The sequence below is a fragment of the Typopeltis vanoorti genome, chromosome 12 (genome assembly GCF_054136105.1).
Source record: "Typopeltis vanoorti isolate ZY-2024b chromosome 12, IOZ_Tvanoo_1.0, whole genome shotgun sequence".
Taxonomy (NCBI): domain Eukaryota; kingdom Metazoa; phylum Arthropoda; class Arachnida; order Uropygi; family Thelyphonidae; genus Typopeltis; species Typopeltis vanoorti.
Genome location: NC_143560.1, coordinates 126,537,722 through 126,563,640, shown reverse-complemented (window position 1 = coordinate 126,563,640; position 25,919 = coordinate 126,537,722). Strand labels below are relative to the sequence as shown.

Genomic DNA, 25,919 nt, shown 5'->3' with positions numbered 1-25,919 from the left:
GCCTAAAAGACATTTTAGCTGATTTTTATTCCTATGGATATAATTATATGTTTGAGTTTTTACATGGTATCTCTAGTTAAGAGCTTGCTTTATGAGAGAGATATTGAGTCATTGTAGCAAATTTTGTTATTTCTTATTAATATGTTAAAATCATGTGGCATAGTGAAGTTTGCATTGATTTATGCAAGTAACCATGGGGAACAACAAACTTGTAGTCTTCTGGAGAATTTCTGATTTGTGATTAAAAGAGATTTTAAGATAACCTATGGAAATAGCAAAGAAACACTATATTAATGCTTTATATTACTGAAAATCATGATGCTTCTGATGGAGCAGATCCTTTTTAACGACTAGGCTAAAATAGTTGAATTTAATTCAACTTTTTTAGCCTAATAGTTAAAAAGGGTCTACTCCATAGCCAAAATAGCTTAGCTTTTCATTCATATTGTAAACATTTAGGAGCATTGCGATTGTCAGTAATATAAGGTATTATTATTATGTGACACCTCCAAGGAGTGCAAGCACTCATCACAGGAGGGCACTGTACTCCACTCTGCTACCAACATCTAACTTAGATATATTAATGTATTAAATATATTAAAAATAATAGCACCAATTACCAAATACATTCACAGATATTATGGTTTCATCAAAATCTCCAAAGATTTTGCTATGATTTGAAGTAGATAAGTCACATAAATTATGAAGTTCTAAATTATGCAGGAATATTTATGAGTTAGTCGATCTCATACGGAGGTAGCAGGGTTTTTTTCTCCCGGATTCTCGGGTTTTTCATCCTGCATACAGACAAATCGGCCCTTCAGAACACACGCACTTTACAGACATAAAATGCCAGTAGTAGTGGTGGTGGTGGGCAGTAGATGGCGTTGATGGAGATGATTCGTAGTAGAGGTTCGATGTAGTGGTTGAGACAGTTGTAGGTGTCCTCCCATGATGAGTCTTCAGACTCCTTGGAGGTGTCAGGAATAATAATAATAATCATAATAATAATATTTGATAGACTATTGCACAAGAAATTGATATTCAGTTTGTCGTGTTAATGTTTCAAGTTGTGATAAATGGAGTTTTGGATAATCAGTTACCAGCTGAGTTTGGAGACTGATGGAGATCAAACAGTTATGCATGTTGTAAAATGGAAGAAGCTAATGAACTAGTGTGCACGAGTTCCATTGCTTTGCCTGTATTTAACCTTTGTTATAATGATATCGTAAATGAGTCGAAGGGAGTTATTTCTTTGCTGAAGTTATTTACACATAATATGAATATGCAAACATATCCATATTATGTGTAAACATTTAATATTCAAACATGAAAACATATGTGGAAATACCAGTTTAACATAGCTGTAAGATTTTGTATTCAGAAATGGAAACTGTATTTTATTCTCTTGGCAGGAAAGGCAGAAATAAGGGAGTGTGGAGTGATCTATGACAGGGAGTTGAGTTTCAGAATCAGTATTGGGGGGTGGGAAAAGATGCTTTACGAAAGTTGTGAAGAAAGCACAAAACATTGCTGTAATATTGAGACATTGATGAGCAGAGGAAGGGATGTAATAATTCTCTTATGTAAGACTTTCATCAGACTCTGTCTGGCTTGTTTATGCACAATATGTTCATCTTGACTTCAGCATAGTAAAGACACCAGAACAAAACAGACTGTGATAATAATCTAGGATATACAAGGTGGTATCAAAAAGTTTTGAGACTAGCTCTGTTTACGAGAAATTACTTTATTTATCTACGTTTACACACTATCACCTTCAAAATAGTCCCCTTGATTATCGATACAGCACTCCCAGCATTCTTGCTGCTTCTGGAAGTCTTCTTTTCGAAGCATGTCAAGCACCTTCTGTGATTCGCGCTGGAACTCCGCAGTTGTTAAAACAGTGACCTTCGAGCTGGATCTTCATCTTTGGGAAGAGGTCAAAGTCTGCAGGAGCCATATCTGGTGAGTAGGGTGGGTGCGGAAGTGAGATCATGTTGTTTCTGGCAAGAAACTCGTGTGAGGAGAGTCAGTGACAGGGAGCATTATTGTCATAAAGCATCCAGTTTTTCGAGTGCCACAGATCTGGTCGCTTTCACCGAATGTCCTCCCTCAGATGCCTTAAAACCTGGCAGTAGAACTTGCTATCAACGGTCTGACCCCTGAGGACGAACTCTCTATGCACAATGCCGTGAATGTCAAAAAAGACGATGAGCATGCACTTGGTTGAGCTGCGGACCTGCACTCTTCACAGTGGAAGAGCCCATCATCCCCACCTGCCTTCAATCGTGGAGATGATGGGCTCTTCCACTGTGAAGACTGTTGCTTCATCTCAGGGTCATACCCGTACACCCAAGTATCGTCACTGGTAATGATCCTCGACATGAATTGTCCAGTTTCATGCAGAATACCATGTTTGCTCTTTGTCTAACTTGCTGTCCATGATGAAATCGCAGATGTGGTAACGCAGGTGGTCAGAATAGCATCAGTTGCACAGCTCCCAATGTACACAGGATGATGTCTTTTGGCACACTGACTTATGCAGGTAGGTGCTCCTGTGACTGTGCTTGCAGCCTTGTGCTTCCATCTGTTAGCGTGTTACAAACCTAGTCTCGAAATTTTTTGATACCGCCTCGTATAATCCATAGTCATAAATCTTATGACTTATTGTAGATCTTCACAGTAGATCTACAATAAGTCATAAGACTTATTGTAGATCTCCACAATAAGTCTTATGACCCTGTGGCAATCTTTGATGATGACATTAATATTTTACTATCAATAAAAGATTCATTTGAATCTTTCAAGTACTATGTGATAGACATGGTTTTTTCATGCCTGAAAAAATATCAGAACCTGATTTCCATTAAATAAGAATATCATAACATATCAGTAATATTTTATTTGGATGAAAACAAAGTAAAAAGAAGTTTGATGTATTATTTTGATATTCATTTGAATGTATTCATTTCACCAAATTATGGAAGAAGCAGATTTGGCTTCTGAAAAGATTGAATATGAAGGCATACTTTCTGTGATAATTGAATTAATGATAATATAGTTTCTCTAAGTAAAACTTAGAAATTCACCTTACTCAGTGAGAAAATTGTTATGAAACACTTTTTTTGTTCTTGAACCAAATGAAAATTAAGAACAAATAGCAATTAATAACATTTTAGATTATTTCTAAGAACTGTTCTTAAGTGATGGCAGCAGAACAGTTAAAATGCCTGGTAGCAGAATGTCTAAAAATTAATATGCTAGACCAGAAAATTTTATACATATTCTGTTTTATTGTAGGTGTTTATTATTTTTATTTCTATATTTTTTGTAGTCATGTGATAATCTTTTGGTAGCAGATGGTGAGTCAGATCCATTTACCAAAGAGAAAAACTTTGGTGAGTTCATAAATCTTCTTATAAAAGTAGAAAGTTTATCAAAAATTAACAATAGAAAATAAAAATGAAGCTTTATAGTATTAATTGATGCTACTACCATATTTGTAAAGCAAAGAGAACGCAAAATTCCATTATTAATTTTATGAATGCAATTTATTATCACCCAATTCCTGACATGTATCCTCAAGGGGGTATACAGGATATTATGATAGTACTACATGAAAAAACATCATTAGTAAATTCTTATCAACAATTTTCCTCCAAATCAATCTGCTATCTGTCACGACTCGCAACATTATCAGATCTTATATTTCTGTCTTCTAAGGCATTTTTTGCTGTATCAATCCACCTATATCTTGGTCTTCCTATCGGTCTTTTTCTTGCCAGCCTGGCAGAGAACACTTGTTTTGCTGACCTTTTCTCTCCTATTCTGTTTAAGTGACCATACCACATAAGATTAGCTTTGCTAACACATTCCTGGATGCTAAATGTCAAGTTCCTTCTTAATATCCTCATTTTTAATATATTGCCATTGATGCAATCTGTTCACACCCCTAATCTTTCTCAGGATGCTCATATCTGTGGTCTCTAGTCTTTGGTCAAGTGTTTTATTTCTAATCCAGCTCTCAGATCCATAAGGTAAAATTGATTTGCACACTGGCTTGTATACAGCTAATTTAGAGTTTTGACTAACTGTCTTATTCAATATAAATTTATTCAGTTGACTTTGTACCATACCAGCTTTGTTGATTCTGTTGTCTATTTCCATATTTAATGCCATCTTTACTAAAAATTTGCCTCAATAGTTCATATTTTACTAGTTTCATAGGTTTTCATTCACAATGCAGTTGATATTTTCAATGTTTCTGTCAATTTTCATTGTCTTTGTCTTGTTATTGCTGATTGTCATACCAAATTTATTACGACAGTTATTCAGTTTAGTCAGGGAATCTTGCAGACTTGTACTGGATTTATTTAAAATTATAACATCATCTGCATAAAGTAGAAAGCTGAGATTCACATCTCCCATTTTGATATCAGGTTTAATACCACTTTCCTTCATATTGTGATCCATATTGATAATGAATAACAGAGGGGATAATGTATGTTCTTGTGTGACACCAGATTTAACATCAAACCATCTTCCTGTACTTTCTCAGTTCTAACTGCTGACTTACAACTCGAATAAAGACTAAGTATTGCTTGATATAATGTCCCATTGGCACCATAGAAATGTAGCATTTTGAATAGCTTTTCTCTTGGCACCTTGTCATATGCCTTTTGCAGGTCTACAAAACTTAAATATTCTCCCATTATATAGTTATATTTCCCATGATTTCTCAATTATTTGTCATAAAGTGAAAATCTGATCCTGACAGCCTCTATTTGGCCTGAATCGAGCTTGTTCTTCACCAAGCTTTCCTTCCCTTCCACAATCCTTCTCATCCATTTTTCAAGTATACTTGTATAAATCTTACCAGGAACACTCAGTAGGAAAATACCTCTGTAATTCTCACATGCAGTTTTATTTCCCTGTTTATATTGGTACTATCTGGAATCAGCTGGAATTCGTTCCTCTATCCAAGCCTTCTGAACTATTCAGTGCAGCCACTACAAGACTTTTATATCTCCATAAGAGCATTTCTGGTCAAATGTCATCTACTCCTGTTGCCTTTCCACATATATGCTTTTGATGGCTATTTCAAGTATGGATATGTATTTCTTTTTTGCCAGTTTTCATGTTGTCTTTATCATCTCTAATTCCTTTTACTGCATTGTTTCCTCCATTTCTGAGGTTTTTCAACAGCCTTCAGAATATCCTGCTACTTTCCTGATATTTATTTTCTATGTACTAAAGTCTTCCCATGAGTTTTGTTTAGCTAGATTTTATAGTGTTTAACTTTCTTACATTTGTCTCTGTATTCTCCAAGAGCACAAGCTAACTTATTCTCCACAGACTTTTGATATGCTTTCTTCTTTTCCTTGACTGCCTCTTTAACTTTCTGAGTCCCATGGCGTTCTAATTTTTCTATTCTTGTAGATTACCTTACCACATGCCTCTCTGGCTGAATCAGAGTTTTCTTTTTTATATTTTATATTATAATTAGAGTTTGTAATGAATCTCAAAGGTTTGACTTTTTTTTCAAACTTTTAAAGTTTTTCTTGAATAATGTTGGTGCATTCGAGTCTACAGTTCACATCTTACGTTAATATTAAATCTGAAAATTCGTTATCACTGGTTGGTTCATGTTCATGTTGCTTTAAAAAAAGCTATCAGTTTGGCTATTTTATGCTATTTATTCTATAAGCTTAGTCAACATTACTAATTAATGTCAGTCCATGGTACTATCTCTGTATTCTCTGCAGGTAATGTACTCCTACTCTTAATTTTATAGGTTTTTTTTTTTTTTTTTTCCAAATGCGCATGCACGCGCGCGCGCACACACACACACACACACACACACACACACACACACACACACACACACACACTATTTCAAATTCCTTTCTTCTACAGTATTTAAAGAATGTCATTTTCAAAATATAAGTAATAATATCCCCCCCCCCCCCCGTCTTCCTGTTCATTCTCTTCTAATAACATAATGTCTCTGTTGTAATGTTTTGTTGAAAATGTTTCAATGAAAAAATTTCAGAAACAGAAGTTTCTGAAACTTAATGAGCATTAAGTTTCAGAAACTTCTGTTGTATGCAGTTTATTACTTTCAGATACTAATTTAAACCACAAGAGCTTATTTTTTAAACTTTTTTCATTAGTGTAAAAAAGCATTAAACCATATATCTTTTGAATATAATTTTCATGATGTTTTTCTTTATGTCTTGTTTGGTCTTAGACTTGCTCCTGTTCTTTTCCAGTTATGATGATTGCCCTTTAATTTCTCTTCCTTTCTAAATACATCGCAGCAGTTGTTACATCTAACAATATTTTAATCATTGTCTGTAAATGAAACTTTCTGATTATTCTCAGCATAAACTCAAGAGTTAGCTGAAGAACCTTTTTTGGAGATAAATAAATTCCATTTATCCTGAGGTCTGACATTCTTTTGGATAAATACATTGTCTTCCTTGTTAACAGCCTTATCCCTTCCCACACCAAAAAAAAAAAAAAGTCTACTTCTTCAATATATACTCACTTCCTTTCTCCTCTCAAATTTTGCATGTTTCTCCCTTCAAAACCTTCTTGAATAACTCTTACCCAATTCTTCATCAACTAGCTTCATGGACAAAAACCACCTGCATGGTAAGGCACCTTCATTTTTTTTTTTCTCCTTTAAAACTGATTTAATTTAGTGTTATAACTTGGTGTTCTAAAGGGAAATGTTAATTCTTTAAAAATCTAAAAATTATTATTATATTTGTTATATTTAAAAATATAACAAATATAACTTTAAAATATAACTATTTAAAATATAACAGTTTGATACAAATCAAGCTGTTATATTTTAGTGGTGTCACTCTGGAGTTTCTGCAGGATCCTGTCATTCTACAATTTAATGTTGATTAATTGAATAAAGATTAATTGAAAATAAGAAAAAAATGTTTTCTATGTGAGTTATGCCCACTTAAAAACTGTCTGCAATGCAAAAGTGTTAGACTTGTAACTTAAATGTACTGTTAATTATACAGGATTTTTCTAATTGTGTAATCATAATTAAATATCACCAACTAACTAGTACATTAATTGCAGCTTCTACCATTCTTACTCCTCATGAGATAGATGCACGATTAATGGGATTAGGAGATGGAGTTGAACTTGCTCTGAGACGTGCAAAGGCATGGTCTAAATATGCCAAAGATGTGATGACTTACATAGAAAAAAGAACCAATTTAGGTAATCTAGTTTATGATTTTTTGTCATGAGAAATAAATTAATCTTCTGCTTGTGATACTTCCACTTAACCAGATATTTCTAACAGCTTATATTATCAGTCAGTGGTTCTTAATAGCATATTGCTTTTAACTACTGTCCTGTATTTCAGTGATTAAAACATATTTTTAAGTTATTGTAGGATTAATAAATTGATCATGAAGAATAAAAAGCAAAATCTAAATGGATATAACCAAAGTATACCGTTTACTTATAACTGATTTTCAGTTTAATCAGTTAACCACCCATCTGATCATGGTGGACAAAATATTGTTTTGTATCCACGTTATTTTAATGGTATTTCAATAGTACACTTTGCATTCATGTTTTGAAGTCTAAACATGTTATGTACATCATGGATAATTACATGGAAAAATTATTTATTGCTTCATATATAAACAGATTTATATATTAATAAAACATTTATGTATTTATAGTATTTACGAACAATTGGTCTAGTGGAAGACCAAGTTTTGGTCTTCCACTGGACCAATGCATTAGCAATGAACTACCTGAACTTTTTTCTTGTTCACATGGAATCACAACTCCTGTCCCATTTCCTCTTCATTGATATCTTCTACTAGCAGATATGTTCATGGCTCCAGAAATCCACTCTTCCCAGGCAAGTGATTAGAAACAAGTGGCGAGTGAATTTTTAGCCTTGCTCTAAATACATTTACATAATCTACATTCCCTCACACATTTTGAAACATCACCTCATGCAATTTCAAGATATAAAGTGCAATTTCGATCACAAGTGGCTGTATCTCTCTAGTAGCTGTTCTGTCAATATTGGCATAACATAACAATTGATAACTGATAAACATTTTCTTTCTGTGTGAAAAACATCATAAATATTCATCTATTGAGTTTAAAAATCCTCGTTTCTCTGACAGCAGTATTATCAGTGTTGTTTTCACTCCATGCATGCTCTACTACACGTCACACTTCCGAGTTTTCATTTCAGTCATGAAACAAGAAAAATGAGTCATTATTACATGTTACAGTTATGCCCCTTTACTTGAAAATAGTAAATTTTGCACACTTTAAGTGTTCGAGAAAGGATGTAAATTTTTGCATCGCAAAACAAGTTAAGTTCTTCATATCACGAATACATTTAAATTAAAATACAGTTAAGTAGGAAAGAAAAAAGCTAAGCCATGGCGATTGGAGCAGCCCCTTTGTAGTGACTAAGCTTGAAGGGTAAATTTAATGAGGTTTTTAATTGAAGGATATTAATTTCCATACTTCTATAAAAAAAAATTTTGAAGATAAATGTGCTAGAAACTTTTCAAGACTTGATCAGAGTTAAGACGGTGAAGAGCACAAGATATCAATAACTGAGTGCAGAAGATACATTCAGATAAATTTAAAATGTTAAAACCAAGAATGAAAAAAATAACACAGAAAAGGTGAATTACACAAATTTTGGATGTGAAAGAACTCATAATAAAAACCTGTTATATAACATAGTAAGCCAGCAACCAACATGATAGGTGCTGGCTGTTTTGTTAAAATGCCATCAGATGAAAAAAAGCTGAAAAAAATCTCCATAGAATCATCTCCTTCCATCCATCAGTGGCTTTTAACAGGTACTTAAGTGCCCATGGCCTTCCAAGTGTCCTTTGACTTCCCAACCGTAGTATGAGGATAAGACGGTTACTCCTATGTCTGCAAGTATTCTTGTCTGTAAATTGTGTGTGTTCACAGGACTAGTTTGTCTGTTCTGAGGGAGAAAAACCCCCCCTCTACCTCCATATGAGACTGGCTAACTCGCCTTTCGTTGATAGATTTCTCACGTCACTGACGGGAATCAAACCCAGGTCTTTCCAACCAAATGGCTTCTCCTATGCTGACTGAACTACGGAGGCTCTGAAAGACTCATCTAGGAGATCCTTTTATCATATACACACAGCTCATCATACCTTGCCTTAATCAATTCTCTGCAGACACGACACTCTTAGGCAATGCATTCCAATTCACATTTTTTGCATTTACAACTCTCCGTGCAATAAAACTGCTTCTCACTCTCTTGCTCACACCCTCCTTATACAGCTTTCAGGGATGACCTCTTGTTCTCCCCTAATCTCTCAACATATTATGAAAAACCTCTTAAACATTGATCCTATAACAGCCCATTACCAACTTGTATGTCTATCATATTACTCCTCTTCTGCCTATTCACTAAACTGTAAATTGCATATCTCAACCTTTTTCTCATATTCAACATTCGAGAGATCAGAAACTACCTTAGTCATTTGCTTCTGGACCCTTTACAACATCTCTTCATCCTCTTGAAAACCAGATGACCAAATCTGTGCATAGTAGTCCATATGTGGCCTAATCGAGGCCTTATATAGTGAAACCAGAACCTCCTTCCTTCTACAAGTCATTGTCCTCTGCATCACCGCCAGAATTCACCGTGTTGTCCTCAGCATTTGGCATTTTGTCCTTTAAATTATTGATCCTTTTCCACCATCACCCCAAGATCTCTTATTTCCTCCACTTCCAACAATATATCCCCACTTAGCATAAATTCTACATCACATCTTTATTTCCCACAATTTAAAACCTTACATTTTGCAACATTGAACTTGCATCCCCACTGCCATGCTCATTCACTCAATCTATTCAAATCTTCTTGTAAGGTCAGAACATCTTACTCTACTCCTGATAGTTCATCCCAACTTTGCATTATCTGCAAACAACTGAATATCCTCATCTAAAACTTCCCTAATATCATTAACATACAGGTTAAACAGCAGTGGCCCTATAACAGACCCCTGAGGCATACCACTAGTGACCTTCCTCTTCTGGGATATTGTTTCTCCCATACACAATTTGCTGATACCTTTCAGATAGCCAATCTCCATTTCAATACACTAGTCTAATATCCAATTCCACCCACTCTAGTTTGACTATCAACTTATCATGCAGTAATCTATCAAAAGACTTTGCAAAATCTAAGTATGCTGTGTACTTTATCCTTTGTCCAATGAAGCCATCTCCTTATTGTAATAAGCAAGTAGATTACTAAAACATGACCTCCCTTAAGCAAATTCGTGCTGTCTATCAAAGATAATACTACTTGTTTTCAACCCAATTCTGGATCCTGGTTCTCACCAGCCTCTCCAACACTTTAACAACAACAACAACTGACATACAGATTGAACTATAATTGATGCTTGAGTTCTGTCACCTCTCTTATGAAACAGCACAATCTTGCTTTCCTTCCACTCCTTTGGAACTGGACTAGGGTTGTCAGATTTCTTGGTTGTCAAACTGGGACACAGGACTGGATCAACGAAATTTTGACAACCAAAAAAAAAAAAAAGACACATCTTCTTTCTACAAATGAACCACAAATATCACAGTCATGAGATTCTTTATTTTATAAAGATAATACAACTCAACTAGGAAAAAAAATCACAGAGACAAATAAAACATTCTTTGTTTTATAAAGATTCTACAATTCAACTAAAAAAAATCACAGTAACAAATATAAAAAGTCTTTGTTTTATAAAGATCTTACAATTAAACAAAAAAATCACAGTGATAAATATAAAATATTAGATATTCAAGTTACTTGACTTTATACTTGAATCAAGTATAACACAAACACAAAATTTAAAGAAAAGGAAATCACAAAAACATGTTTTTTAATTGTAACTACAAGAAATAATACCATGGGCTTATTTTAACTATTTAAAAATCACAAAACTAATATTAATTATCCTTTGTTTTAATTAAAATATTACTCTTTCTTTTTGAACTTATCACTAGATTTGGCCATTTTCAATAGAGCCTTGTTATTCAGTAAATAATCATGCATTTGAAGACAATTAAAATCGTGGTTTTCGAGACATTGAAGAATACTTTCAACAGTGTTTATTGAAAGTCTATTTCTATCCTCTGTCCATTGGATTTCCATTAAGGAAAATATTCTTTCCACGTTACCATTGTGGCCAGGTATAGAAAAAACTTATTCACATATATTATACAAATCTTTATAATGCTCCAGAAATTCTGTTTCCATTTTTGAAAATATAAATGCCCATTTTTCTGAAGCTATTTTTTTCTTCCACTCTGAAGATTTTAATTCCTCTAATATGGTTTTCAATGTGGTGATTTGATTAAATAAGTATGTGTCATTTATATCAATATTTTTTGTCTTCAGATATTCAAAACTTTTTGCCACATCTTCCCACTTTGGAATTTCTTCCAAATTCATTCATGAAAACACTGAATATTTTCCCAATGGTATTGTTCACGGTTTTAAATGTTCAGTTTTTGTTTCATAAAATTTTGTTATTTCTTCGTGAAATTCATTGATTTATTTTTTAAATTAATCCACTTTCTTCATATTCTTTTATTATTGTTTTAACTTGAAATGGTACAAAATTATTATTTAACTTTTCTATTGCTGTTTTGACATTAGATTTTATAACCTCTAAAACTTCTGTAATCGATTTTTTTCTTTCTTCAATTTTTAATATTTGAAAAGGAATACTACTACATTGGCTATGTAAGAACCAAAGATAGGCTTCACTAAGAAGGTTTTTAAAAAATCTAGTAAAGTCTCTGGTGCTTTTTCCTCCGACAAGAAAAAAGATTTAAGAGCATCAAATAAATTTATAGTTCGCTCGATAGCAGGTAGCAGTGATAACCATCTTGTTTTACAATGTGACAGTAATTTTTTATATTCTACATCCACAAAATTGCAAAAATCTTTTAGTCTTTCTGTTCTTACAGTGTATATAGTAAAATAATTAAATAATTTTAAAATAATCTGTTCAACATTGCAAGATAATTGGTTGGCCGTGGTTTGTAATGTATTGTGTAATATGTGGGCTGGACATCCAATTCCTTCAATGTCTACTCCAATTTCTGTTTTTAGTTTAGTGTACACATTATTAATACCTTTTCTTTCTCAGCCCCCAAAATTAACATTTGCATTGTTGCCGCCAAATCCGATGCATTTTTTAGTATAGATTTTCAAATTCTTCAAAGTTTGAACACAAAAATTGGCCACCACATCTGATATCTCCCCTTTTAAATTGCTCAATTTCAATAATTTTACGTTTATGCCGGTCTTGGAAAAATACGGAGTCATGATTGGAAAAATGTTTTGATCCTTGTGATTACTAGCATCGGTGCTAATGGAATAAAATGAACAACTTTCAATTTCATTACAAATTATATTAATCATATTAGGCACAAGAATTTGATTAATTAAACTCGTTTTTGTTTTTGCTGAAGAATACTGTGTTGCAATTTTTGAACTGTTGAATATTTTCAGTATTAGCCTATTGAAACAGTCTGTAGACACAAAAGATTGTTTAATCACGTGATAAGCGAAACACAATTCTGATGCCATAATTTTTTTCTCTTCTGAACTATCTTGTTTTACAAAATAATTTATAATAGTTTTACTCATACTTGACGCTGCTACATTGGATTGATGTTTCTCCTTTTTATATGATCTTTTATATCGGCAATTCCCCCATGACTTATACTTAAATAACTGTTACAATGTTTACAAAAACCTTCGTATTCTGTCCTGCCTCTTTTCATAAAAGGATTATTTTCACTATACTTTTCTAAAAATTTGCATTGTCTTTTCGCTATTTTCAGTAGAGCTAAAAATAAATACTGCAATTAGAAACATTATTATTAATTTCAAAGAATATATTTCAAGTAATTACTAATGATTAATTTTTAAAATAGCAATAATAACTTAACTTACATAAGAAAACGAAACACAAAATAAAATATAGTAAATAATTCGACGGAACTAAATGCACGGTTTTTTTTTTTGTTGTTATTCTGTTTCATTTTTATAACAAAGATTCCTGTAAAACATAAATGAAAATTTTATACCATTGTCATAATTAGATTCTTGATATGTACCCTCAAAGGGTGCATTAGTATACTTATGACAGCACTGCATGAAAATTTTATCTTATTCCTAATTTTGTCACCAGTTTTCCTCCAAATTAATCTGTTATCTCTTTGGATTTCAATTGTCAGATCTTATATTTTGGTATTATTTCAAGAAAAATTCCCCGATTTTGGTATTCTAATGCCTTTCTAACTGTCAGTCCACCTAGATCTTTGTCTTTCTCTTGATCTTTTTGACATTCTAATACCATACACCTGTTTTATCTTTACTCCCATTCTGGTTATTATTAACACCATGTTCCAACATAAATATGTGGACAGAAGAAGCATGGAATAAGAAAAGTCTCATTGACTATTGCAGGACACCAAAGTGTACAGAGGATTTGAAACCGCAAGTGATCAGCAGAATAAAATTGTATTTCATATTGAAGAGAAGAACATGTAAGAAAGTTTTATTATCATCATCATCAAATTCCTGACATGTACCCTCAAGGAGGGTACAGGATATGATACTACTACATGAAAAATTTACATCATTACTAACTTCCTATCTACAATTTTCTTCCAAATGAGTCTGTTACTTGTCAAGACTCCAACATTATCAGATCTTATATTTCTATCATCTAAGGCACTTTGTACCGTATCAATCCACCTATATCTTGGTCCTCCTCTGGGTCGTCTTCCTGCCAACCTGTACCTGTAGTATCAGGATATGATACTACTAGTATCATATCCTGATACTAGTATCATATCCTGATACTAGTATCATATCATATCATATCCTGATACTAGTATCATATCAGGATATGATACTAGTATCAGGATATGATACTACTACATGAAAAATTTACATCATTACTAACTTCCTATCTACAATTTTCTTCCAAATGAGTCTGTTACTTGTCAAGACTCCAACATTATCAGATCTTATATTTCTATCGTCTAAGGCACTTTGTACCGTATCAATCCACCTATATCTTGGTCTTCCTCTGGGTAGCCAACCTGGCAGAGAACACTTGTTTTGCTAATCTTTCCACGCCCATTCTGTTTAAGTGACCATTCCACCTGAGATTAGCTCTGCTAACGCATTCCTGGATGCTGACAATGTCAGGTTCTTTCCTAATATCCTCGTTTTTAATATTATATTGCCATTGATGCCATCTCTTCACGCCTTTAATTTTTCTCAGGACTCTCATATCTGTGGTCTTTAGTCTTTGGTCAAGTGGTTTACTTCTGACCCAGGTCTCAGATCCATAAAACCGGTGTGTTCAAACCAGTATACAGCTAATTTAGTGTCCTGACTAATTTCTCTCTTATTCCATATGAATTTATTCAATTGACTTCCTACCATACCAGCTTTGTTGATTCTGTTGTCTATTTCCATATTTAATTTACCATCTTCACTAAAAATCTTGCCTAAGTAGCTCAAATGTTTTACTTGTTAGACAGGTTCTCTGTTCACAACACAGTTGACATTTTCAACAATTCTACCTATTTTCATTGTCTTTGTCTTTTTATTGCTAACCTTCATACCATATCTATTACAACAGTTATTCAATTTAGTCAGGGATCTTGCAAACTTATAGCAGATTTATTTAGAAGTATAACATCGTCTGCATAAAGCAAAGAGCTGACATTAACATCTCCAATTCTGATATCATGTTTAATACTACTTTCCATCATAATGTGATCCATATAGATAATAAATAACCTCTGCCCTTGAGAACTTTTTATATACTTGCACCTCTCTAGTTTATACCCTTGCTTCCTTTCACTTCAAAATTTCCGTTGCAACTCTCTCTTGTTACCTCTATATAATTTTTTTATTATCCTTGTCCTAGCTCACGCTCTGTTCCACTCGCGCTCGCTTCTTCATGCATCTCCATTACAACAAATAAAATATAATAAAATTGAGCTATTGCATAACTCTAAACTTCTATAACAGAAATAAATAGAGAATATTTACATTTCAATTAATACGCAGTTAAAATTATCAAGTACAAATTCTATAATATTATCATAGTAATAAATAAAATAACTTAATAATATTTAATAAAGTATTTTCATTATTAATACATATATCTTTGATTAATTAATTTAATATTAGACAAAATTAAGGTAGTTATATGAATATTTAATTGTAAAATAAGTGATTTACATTAAATAATATTTACAAGTTTTGCCTATGTGATGGAAGATCATGTTGGATTCTGAAACAAATAATAATTACTTCAATCTCTATATAATCAGAATCCAACAAAGGCTTACTCTTCCTTTGAAAAATTTTTCTTTAAAGAAAAATTTTTCACTCTAGACTCACGAGTGGAGAAAACTGACTTCTTATCTCCCTTCCAAGATCTTAAATAGCACTTAGTTTGAACATGATTAAATTTTTTATTACAGTCTATGTATTTACCTTTCTGCACTTCTCCACTTAAGTTCTTGTTGTTTTTATCATAGGGAGAATTTTGATTGCTACACTTATAAAGTGATAATGTCCTTTTAGAGCAGAGGTTCTGTTCTCTGTCACTAACTTCTAGCCTCAGTTGTCTACCGTCTTGGTAATCTGTTCTTTTAGTCCTTCTTTTGCGATCACTCATTCTTTTGTATCTCCACTGATTTTCCAAATTTCTAATTTTACTACTTAAGGGAGTTACCTTGACAAAATTTACTTTAACTATTTGTTGTTTATTAGTTCCAACATCTGAATTAGGCATGGATATTTGTTGTTGTGATGGCTCATTAGTATCTTGCAGTGTTTCAGTCTGATATAGCACATCAGAATTCACATCACAGTCCTTTTTAGTTAATTGACTTATAGATGACTTTTCTTTCGTAGAAGGTCTCAATTCATATGGCAATTTTAACTGCTTTGCCTGGTGTCTAGTCCTATCATAATCATGATTTCCATTTCTTCTGGTATATCTCTTCTTGTTCATCAGGGATATTTCCCTCTTAGAAAAATCACAGGAGAATTGATACCTTGTTAAGAAGTTTGTTCCTAAAATAATGTGGGAGCTTAAGTTGGATGTCATGGAGACAACAAGTAAATCTTGCCAGACACATAGTCCAAATTCTGGTAAGTAAATCCTTGCGTGAAGTTTCTCATATGCCATGAAGCTTGAGTCAGAGATAGTATTAATTCTTACAGGTTCTCTCAGCTTGGCAGTGCTTTTCCATAATTTGTTCTTTAAGGTTAAGAAATAATCCATTCTGATGGTAGAGGCATTGCATCCTGTATCTAATAAGATGTCACACTTAGAGCCCAGGATATCTCCTCTAATTCTCATCATTCTTTCATTAGGTGCTTGGTGTTTCTGAATTGCATTATTTCTTCTGTGGGGTTTGTATCCAAACTTCGAGTCCCATCTGCTATTAGAATAGTTTCCTTTGTTATAGAAACAATTCCTGGCATAATGTCCAACTTTGTTGCAATTATAACATTTTGGAGGATCTCTTTGTTTTGTCTCTGTCTTAGATTAAGGGATAATAGACATCTGTTGTTTGACATTATCTAGCCCTTGAATTACTTTATCTAGACTAGTTAAAATGGGTTGATTTTGCTTTTCCACTTCATGTTTAATTATCTCATTAATTTTATCAGTTGTGGGGTTTTGGTTTTCTTGGGACTTCAAAGTAATAGCTGATAATTGTCTCACAACCTTATTAAGACTATCCATTATTGGCTGATTCAATTTATTCACCTCCTGGTGAATTAAGGTTTTTACTTCTGTCATCAGTTTCTTGTCAAATTGCTCCTTACTTTCAGTTATGCAGTTAATACTACTTGAGTTTTCTCCAATATTCTTTGCTTTTCCTTTTTCATCTTTATTTCTCTTTTCAACATCTGATTGGCTGAAGGAATAATCAGTCTTATTCACAACATTCACAAGACTTACATTGGTTGAGGGATAAAGGTCTCCTAACATTTGTTCTTTTTCCTTGACACTTTTGAGACACTCTTCTAAGGTGGAAATTTTCTTCTTATAGGCTGTTTCTCTTAATTCTTGCCTAACACCTTGTCTAAATTGTTGGAATACTGCCCAATCTAAGTGAGGTTTATCTTCATTAGTCACATTTAAACTGTTGGCTAGTGTCAATAAACGATTGTGAAAATCAGTAACAGTCTCTTTATCTTTTTGTAAGACTCTGTAACTTCCATAAATTAGGGCCTACACTTTTAAGTTTACAAAATTGAGACAATAAAGTTTCTTTAAATTTAGAATATTCAAATGTTTCCCGAAGTATCGGAGAAGAATACAAGAATGTTTTTGCTTTACCTATCAATTTACTTCTGATTAAAACGAGTAGTTGAAAATCAGTCCAATTTGCTATTTCTCTAAGTTTTTCAACATAGGTAAAAAAAAATAGCATATCATCTGATTCTTCACCTGAAAATTGGGGAAAGACCTGTTGTGGGTTCACCGTACGAAAGAATTCACTATCATTCATTTCAGAACTTGATGTAACAGCCATAGTGATTAATGAATTACCAATTTAAATAATACAATCCTTCTATTTTAAAACAAATTTTTATCTTTGCCTGATTCCAGATTATAACCAGTTCATTGTGATTTATTTAATTTACTTTCTAAAATTCAGGGAGTAATTCTACGATTATTATTACAAAACTAAATTCAATCTCTTAATTTATAGTTGTTAAATTACTTCTTATCGATTAAATCACATCCTGTCGACTGCGCCATTTTGTCGTGACGTTGTTCTCTTGATGTTCGAATCCGCCATCTTGTTACAAGTCACTTTCATAAAAAAAACAACTAATTGTAAATTGATCACCAATCCAAGGGTAGAGAAATTTCTATTATACTGCGCCACTCTATCCTTAGATTAGTCTATATAAAATAGCAGGATCAATTCATGGTTAGTTAGCAGTCTCCTCATTCATTCTGGCCGAGGTATTTTATTTTCCACTTGGGATTCCCGCAAGATTCGAATTTTTATGAATGGTGCAATAAAAAGGAATTCAGGCAAACACAATAATTAGATTAACAAAATAAAACATTTAATATAAGCTATATAACACATACATAATTTCTACTTCTAATTTAAACAATAAAAACAAGTCAAACATTAAGCCAAGTCAATCACATTAGTTCAACCTTCCAAGCCTTCACATACACTTTCTCAGCTTCTGAGTTACAAAGTTCCTACACATAATTAAATACAATAGAACTTCCCATCTGAATGGTTTCCACACAGTTCTCAGCTATGCTATACGCTTAAAGAACACTGCAGGCACTAATTGCTGTAAATATCTCTCAACAATTCTTATTTTCAAATTCTCATTCGCAAAGAATTTCCACAGTTAAAGTTAGATTAAACGTAGCGTAACTAACATTCAATTCTTTATACATTGAAAATGATCAATATGTCAGTGCTTACCAGAAACAGTTCCTAGTACATCAATTACGTTGCGAATAACCTTCAAAATATATTTGTTGCACTTGAGAACACATTTATAAGACTTCTCCGCAGTTATAACTAAAACGCTATTAATCACGCTTCACGACTATGGATATCAACTGTAAGGTACTTTGATTATCCTTGTTACCACTCATTAAATAATTAAACACTGTGCAGTTCTGCTTAGGGCGATTTAGAATTAAGTCGCAATTCTAGATTAACTGGGTTTAATCAGAATTCTTCACTGAACGTCCAGTTTCTTCATATTATCTGATTGTGGCATTAAATTCCTTTAATTATCACTGCTGACTTTACTTTCAGCTAACTATAAAATTCACTTCGTCTTTTTTTGCTTATAATTATTATCCCCTTTAACTTCTGCCCTTGAGAACTTTTTATTTACTTCCACCTCTCTAGTTTATACCCTTGCTTCCTTTCACTTCAAAATTTCCGTTGCAACTCTCTCTTGTTACCTCTATATAATTTTTTTATTATCCTTGTCCTAGCTCACGCTCTGTTCCACTCGTGCTCGCTTCTTCATGCGTCTCCATGACAACAAATAAAATATAATAAAATTGAGCTATTGCATAACTCTAAACTTCTATAACAGAAATAAATAGAGAATATTTACATTTCAATTAATACGCAGTTAAAATTATCAAGTACAAATTCTATAATATTAACATAGTAATAAATAAAATAACTTAATAATATTTAATACAGTATTTTCATTATTAATACATATATCTTTGATTAATTAATTTAATATTAGACAAAATTAAGGTAGTTATATGAATATATAATTGTAAAATAAGTGATTTACATTAAATAATATTTACAAGTTTTGCCTATGTGATGGAAGATCATGTTGGATTCTGAAACAAATAATAATTACTTCAATCTCTATATAATCAGAATCCAACAAAGGTGCTTGTATTGTTCAGTTCAGCATTGTTCAGTATAATGTCCTGTTTACACCCAATAATTTTGACCAGCTTTCTCTTGCCATCTTGGCATATGCTTTTTCCCTACAAAACTTAAATACAGATCCCAAACTGTTTGTTATTATTATTATTACACCCTCCATGGAGTTGACAGACTCATCGTGGGAATTTCATTCAACTGACAGTGTATTTATCATATAGAGTCTTAAAGCCCTTAACAACAGAATGTGTTGCATTAACAACACATTCTGGCAAATGCATTCCATTCACTGACAATTCTCCATGTAAAACATCTACTGCCCACACCTTTCTTCACCACAATTTTACATAACTTCCAGGAATCATCTCTGGTTCTTCCCCTCTCACCTTCTACTCTTTTTATAATCTCCTCTGGATTAATCTGAAAAATTCCTCTCACTAACTTAAACGTCTCTATCATATCACCTCTCTTCTTCCTATCACCAAACTCTGCAATCCACATCTCTTCAACCTCTCTCCATAGCTAGCATACCAAACTCCTGATATTGTCTGTCGCTTGTCTCTGGACCCTCTCCAATGTCTCCACATCACATCGAAAACCAGGTGACCAGATCTGAGCACATTAGTCCAAGTGTGGTCTGACCAGTGTCTTATACAGTTGCACAACCATTTCCTTATCCTTGCATGTTAGAGAACTTCTTATCATAGCAGCACCACGATGTTCAGCCTTTGCAAACCTAGCAATATGCCCTCTAAACTTCAGTCTACTGTCAACCATTACTCCTAAATCACTAAATCATCCACTTCCTGTGGTATGGCACCATTGATATAGTACACAGCCTTATATTTCTGCACTCCAAAATGCAACACCTTGCACTTATTAATATAATATTAAAACTACAACCCCACTCTTTTGTCTGAGTAAAAAGTCTATTCAAATCTTCCTGAAGGGATTCAGCAGCAGCAGCGCTACTTAATTCTTCCCAACTTTGCATCATCGGCAAATAACTGAAGATCCCCAGTCAATCCACTTGATATATCGTTTATAAATAAGTTAAACAGCAGGTGGTCCAAGAACAGAACCCTGGGGCATGCCACTGGTTGCCCCTTCTTTTTTGAGACACTGCTTCACTATACACAACCTGCTGGTATTGTTCAGAGAGCCCATCTCTGGTCCATCTAACCAATATACTATCTATTCTTGTCCTATGCAGCCTGTACATCAATTTAACATGTGGTAATCTATCAAGTGCTTTTGCCAAGTCTAAGAATATCACTGTATATGATTCTCTCTTATCTAACACCCTCGTCAACTCATCATAAAATGCAAGTGAATTACTGAAACAGGACCTTTACAAATCCATGCTGACCTTCATAAAGAATGCCATATCCATCAACCCAATTTTATATTCTATTTCTTACCAATCTCTCCAACACCTCGACCACAACTGTAGTTATACCAACTGGCCTATAGTTGGAGATTTCTGTCTTAGAACCATGCTTGTGGAGCGGTACTATTTTGCCCTCTTTCCACTCCTTAGGAATCCTACCCACTGCAAGACTTTCATTAAATAACCATGTCAAGAGTATAACCAACTGTGGTGCACATTCTTTAAGCATACGTAGTGATTTGTCATCCATTCCCACAGCCTTATTCACATCTAACCCAACCAACATCTGATACACCTCTGTTTCTTTCACTTCCAATTCTCCTAATATTTGCCTCTCTTCTGGATAATTTATACTAGTATGATATACGCTGATCAAGTGCTTGTTCAGGAATTCCACCATGTCCTTTACAGCTGTTAGTCTGCTGCCATGACTATCCACCAAATTATTGGTAGATAGTCATGGCAGCCATAATTATTGTTCCTCTTGCTTGCCATGTAGCAGAAAAATTCCCTTTAGTTAACCTTGGCCTGACCAACCAATCTCCTCTCATACTGCAACTTTTCTTTCTTTACCATGCTCGTCACCTTTCTAGCCTGCACCTTGTACTCTTCATGGATCTGATCACCACCAAATGTTTTGTACTTCCTCCATAACATTTACTTTTCCAGCACAGCTTACTTGATTTTGCTGTTCATCCATTTCTCTATTTACTCGCTTAACCCCCAGTATGCATTCATATATTGCTTTTGTCAGATAGTGCCTTATGAGTTTCCATGCATTGTCAATAACGTTTTCGCTCAGCTCATCTACCCATCTTACTGATGCTGACTGACTACAGAGTTTCCTATAATCACCTGCTTTATACTTTCCATTGCAGAAAATACCCCTTTCTGCAATGCTACAGTTATTTGCTTTATTGTTCCACCAGGAAAGCATGTTTTGTGAACTTTATTAGTAATCACCCTTCTAATGATCGAGTCCCCCCCCCATATGCTGATATACGACTATCCTTTGATTCTTTCTTTATAACATTAACTCCCTCCTCCTTTATCTTAATGTGAAAATCTGATCTTGAAAACAGTTATTTGCCCTGAACTCAGTTTCTTTCCTTCCTCCAAGTTTCTCTTCCACTATATTTCATAGTGGCTTCTGAGTGCTTGCATAAATCTTAAATGGAACATTCTGTAGGGAAATTCTTCTTTAATTTTCACATTCTGTGTTATTTCCCTTTATGTAGATGGACATTACATGATCTACTCCAGTTATCTAGGATTTGACTGACTAGGCCTTCTGCATTAGACAGCATAGCCACTGTAAGACTTTATCCATATTTGAGCATTTCTTGTCGAATATTATCTACTCTAGCTGCCGTTCCACATTTCAGTTTTTTATGGCTTTTTTTGCACAAAGTACTGATATGTACTCTGGTTGCATTGCTTTGTAATATTTTCTATTATCATTATGTCACTGCTTCTTTAACACGTTCGCTGCCATGCTACTCGGCCATAGTTTGTTATCGTACGCCATGCAACGCTTCTTCAAGGTCAGTACGGGTAATCTCGTTGCTGGTGGTAATCGACATACGAGTATATTCGTAGTTGGTTTGTGAGGTTCATATACCATCTACGAGTATACACACTTTCTCTGCTTGCTCCGCACGCCAAGCATTTTTACTTCTTCAAGGTCAGTACAGGCAATCCCGTTGCCGGCAGTAAGTGTCATACGAGTATATTCGTAGTTGGCTTGTGATGCTCATATACCAACTACAAGTATACTCGTAGTTGGCAGTGAATGTGTTAATTTAACTCCTTGAAAATAATTTCCAACCTGGTTGACTGAGTGATTAATATACCTGCTCTCCAACCATCAGGCCATGGGTTCCACTCCTGCCATGGTTATAGATATGGATGTTTGTGATTGTCTTTAGGTGAGAGATTAATTTCTTAGCCCAGTGTTAGACCACTGATGAAAGTGGCTTCAAAACTTTCAATATTTGGTATATAGAGCAGGATTTCTGATCTGGGCAAACAAAACATTTTTAAATATATATATATAAAAATGATTTTTAATAAAAAAAATCCTTAGCCTGCCACAGTACTTTGGTTTTTTTATGGGTAGTGTAAACATAAAAAATATATAAACTTACAAATATGCTTTTATCATCTGTGTTTCCCTTTTCAGTATTATTTCCTCATTTCTAAGATTTTTCAACATTTTACCACTTTCCTGATATTTACCAAAATCTTCCATGACTTTTGTTAAACTATCAGGTAAACCAAAAAAGTTTGTGCAGATTTTGGTAGAATTTGCTGCACTGACCTTGTTTTATTTTGTAGTGGTTTGCAGAGTGCAATTTTTATGTGTGTAATAAGGCACAGATATGCATCAGTCAATCAGTGCACTCTAACTTGGTGTATACTCTTTTTCTGTAACTTTGAACCCCCCCTTTTTAAAGTCAGTTGAACCTGGTGAAATTGGGCTTGTTTGCTTTACGAATTTAAACTTGGTTCAAAGGTTTCAGAAATGTCCTGTAAGACGTGTGGCATTTGAAAAAGACGCAGTAGCAAAATGTACTGCGCAGAAATGGTTCAGAAAATTTGTTTCTAGTGATGAAGATGCACCACTTTCAGGAAGATCCTCCATTATTGATAATTAAGAATTACGTGCTGCTGTTAAAAATAATTCAAGAGTAACATATCAAGAACTTTCACAAATGTTTAACGTGAGTGGTGAAACAATTTTTTTCACTTGCATTAACTGAGAAAATCATGAAAGCTAAGCAAATGATTCCCACATGCATCATCAGATGAAAATAAGCTTCAAAGGTTCTCAGTTTGTTCTTCACTTCTTTCATAAAAACGAGCATTTTTGGATTACTTGCTCACTTGTGATTTAAAAAAAAAAAAAAAATGGATCTTGTACTCTAACAGGAAGCAAACTTATCATTGTCACCAAACTATCCAGTACTGCACATTTCAAAGGCACTGCTTCATCACCTGAAGACTATGCTTTGTGTGTGGTGGACTGGTATTGTCCACTATGAGTTTCTCACTGCAGACCAAACAATTACGGCCAAGATCTACTCGAGCATGTGTAGGATGTGTTACTTCATAAACAGCCAGGACTAGTTAATTGGAAGAAAATGCTATTCTTACAGGACATTGTAAAATTTACGCATGAGAAGATTTGTGATTTAGGATTTGAGATACTTCCTCTCGTCCATATTCTCTTGACATTTCTCCAAACAATTATCACCTTTTTATGACGCTAGACAATCACATGTAGAATGGTCAGTTCTGCAATAAAACAGAGATTGAAGCAGGTTGCTAGATTTATTACTTCTAAAGACAAAACATTTTATAAAAGCAGAATTTACCAAGTTCTGCGTTGTTGGGAAAGAGTTGTAGATTGTGCTTATTTTAATGATTAAAACATTGTACGAAAATTTCTGTGGTTGTTTAACTTTTATGAGGAGTCGTTTCTTTGCATGGAGGGTGGTTGAACCTTGGAATGCATTGCCTGAGAGAGTGGTTGGAGCGAGAACGGTCAATGGGTTCAAGGATTGGTATGATAAACTTTGTGTTTCCTAAAAACGACCTCCCATGATGAGTCTTTTGACTCCGTGGAGGCCTGGATAATAATAATAATAATAAAAGACCATACCAACTTTTTGGTTTACCTGATACTTTTAAACAATGCTTTGCTTTCCTATGCCAATTTACATTTACTTGCTAGGAACTTTTAATATGGTTTTTTTTTTTTTTCATGACTCCCTCTTTAACTTCCTGAGTCCATGAAGTTCTATTCTTGAAGACAGCTTAATCACATGCCACCTTGGCTAAATCAGTCAGTTTCTTCACTCTGTCATTGAGCCTACAATTCTTGTTATCAAACTCATTTTTTTCTGCAATATTTGTGTATTTCAGTCTACAAACTTCATTTAATCTGAAACCTGATTAGCTTTGATTCTTTTTAGAACTTTTGTTCAGTTTATTTATTATTATTATTTTTTAGTTGTAGATTGTGAAGAAAGTGTTATTCTTATGATTATTCATTTTTATCCTACTCAAAATTAAACAATCGCTTTCCATTTCAAATCCCCTGTGAATTTGTGCACTATAGATTGGAACATAGTGGAGACATCCATGTCACAAACATAAATCCAATAGGTACTTACCACTTGTCTGTATTTTGAGGCTTAAGTGCTGTGAGGACATCATATTGGAGGTTTAACGGAATATTTTCAGCACCTTGAAAGGATTAAAACTAATTTTAATGCGTCTAATATTTCACCTCAGTGACTGAGGGCATAGTGGTTCTACAAACAGACAGAGGGAACCACTGTCTGTTTGTAGAACGTACACAACACTATGGGTCCTCCCTCACCCCTCTTGCCAATTTTTACATGAAATATTTTTGAAAAACGAGCCATAGACTCAGCCCCTCTCAAACCTTCTATCTGGCTAAGATATGTAGATGATGTTTTCTCTATTTGGCCTCATGACCCAGACACATTAGACTCTTTCTTCAATCACCTCAATTGCCTACATCCAAGAATCCAGTTTACAATGAAAAATGAAAATAACAATAGTTTACCCTTCCGAGACACCTTAGTAATATGCCTTCCTAATGGTAACCTTTCCTTCTCTGTATATAGAAAACCTACTCACACAGGCAGATGCATTCACAAACTCTCCCACCACCATCCTTCTCAACTATATGGCATGATTAAAACTCTAACAAATAGAGCCCGCAAGCTTTGTTCCAGTGGAACCTCCCTTTCAACCGAACTCAACCACATACACAACACCTTCCTTTCCAGTGCTTACAGCGATTACAGAATTTAAAAAATAATCAGTTCCTCCCCCAATCTGCAGCTATCTCTTCAGAAGGACTTCAGAAATGCCATCACCATACAATACATCCATGGCACATCAGAATAAATAGCCAGGTCCTTAAAAAAGTACAACCTCTACACAGCTTTTAAGTCTC

At 33.9% G+C, this 25,919-nt stretch overlaps 1 protein-coding gene across 4 annotated transcripts in view; it reads left to right on the top strand.

Annotated features, from left to right (window-relative positions):
• Window positions 1-25,919, top strand: part of LOC150101214 (rho GTPase-activating protein 45-like) — a 519,012-nt gene that overhangs the window by 191,873 nt on the left and 301,220 nt on the right. For all 4 annotated transcript variants that reach the window (XM_090401286.1, XM_090401287.1, XM_090401288.1 and 1 more), the window contains 2 exons: window positions 3,338-3,401; window positions 7,108-7,251. In XM_090401286.1, the coding sequence (XP_090257412.1) occupies window positions 3,338-3,401; window positions 7,108-7,251 (208 nt within the window). The remainder of the gene's footprint in view (window positions 1-3,337; window positions 3,402-7,107; window positions 7,252-25,919) is intronic.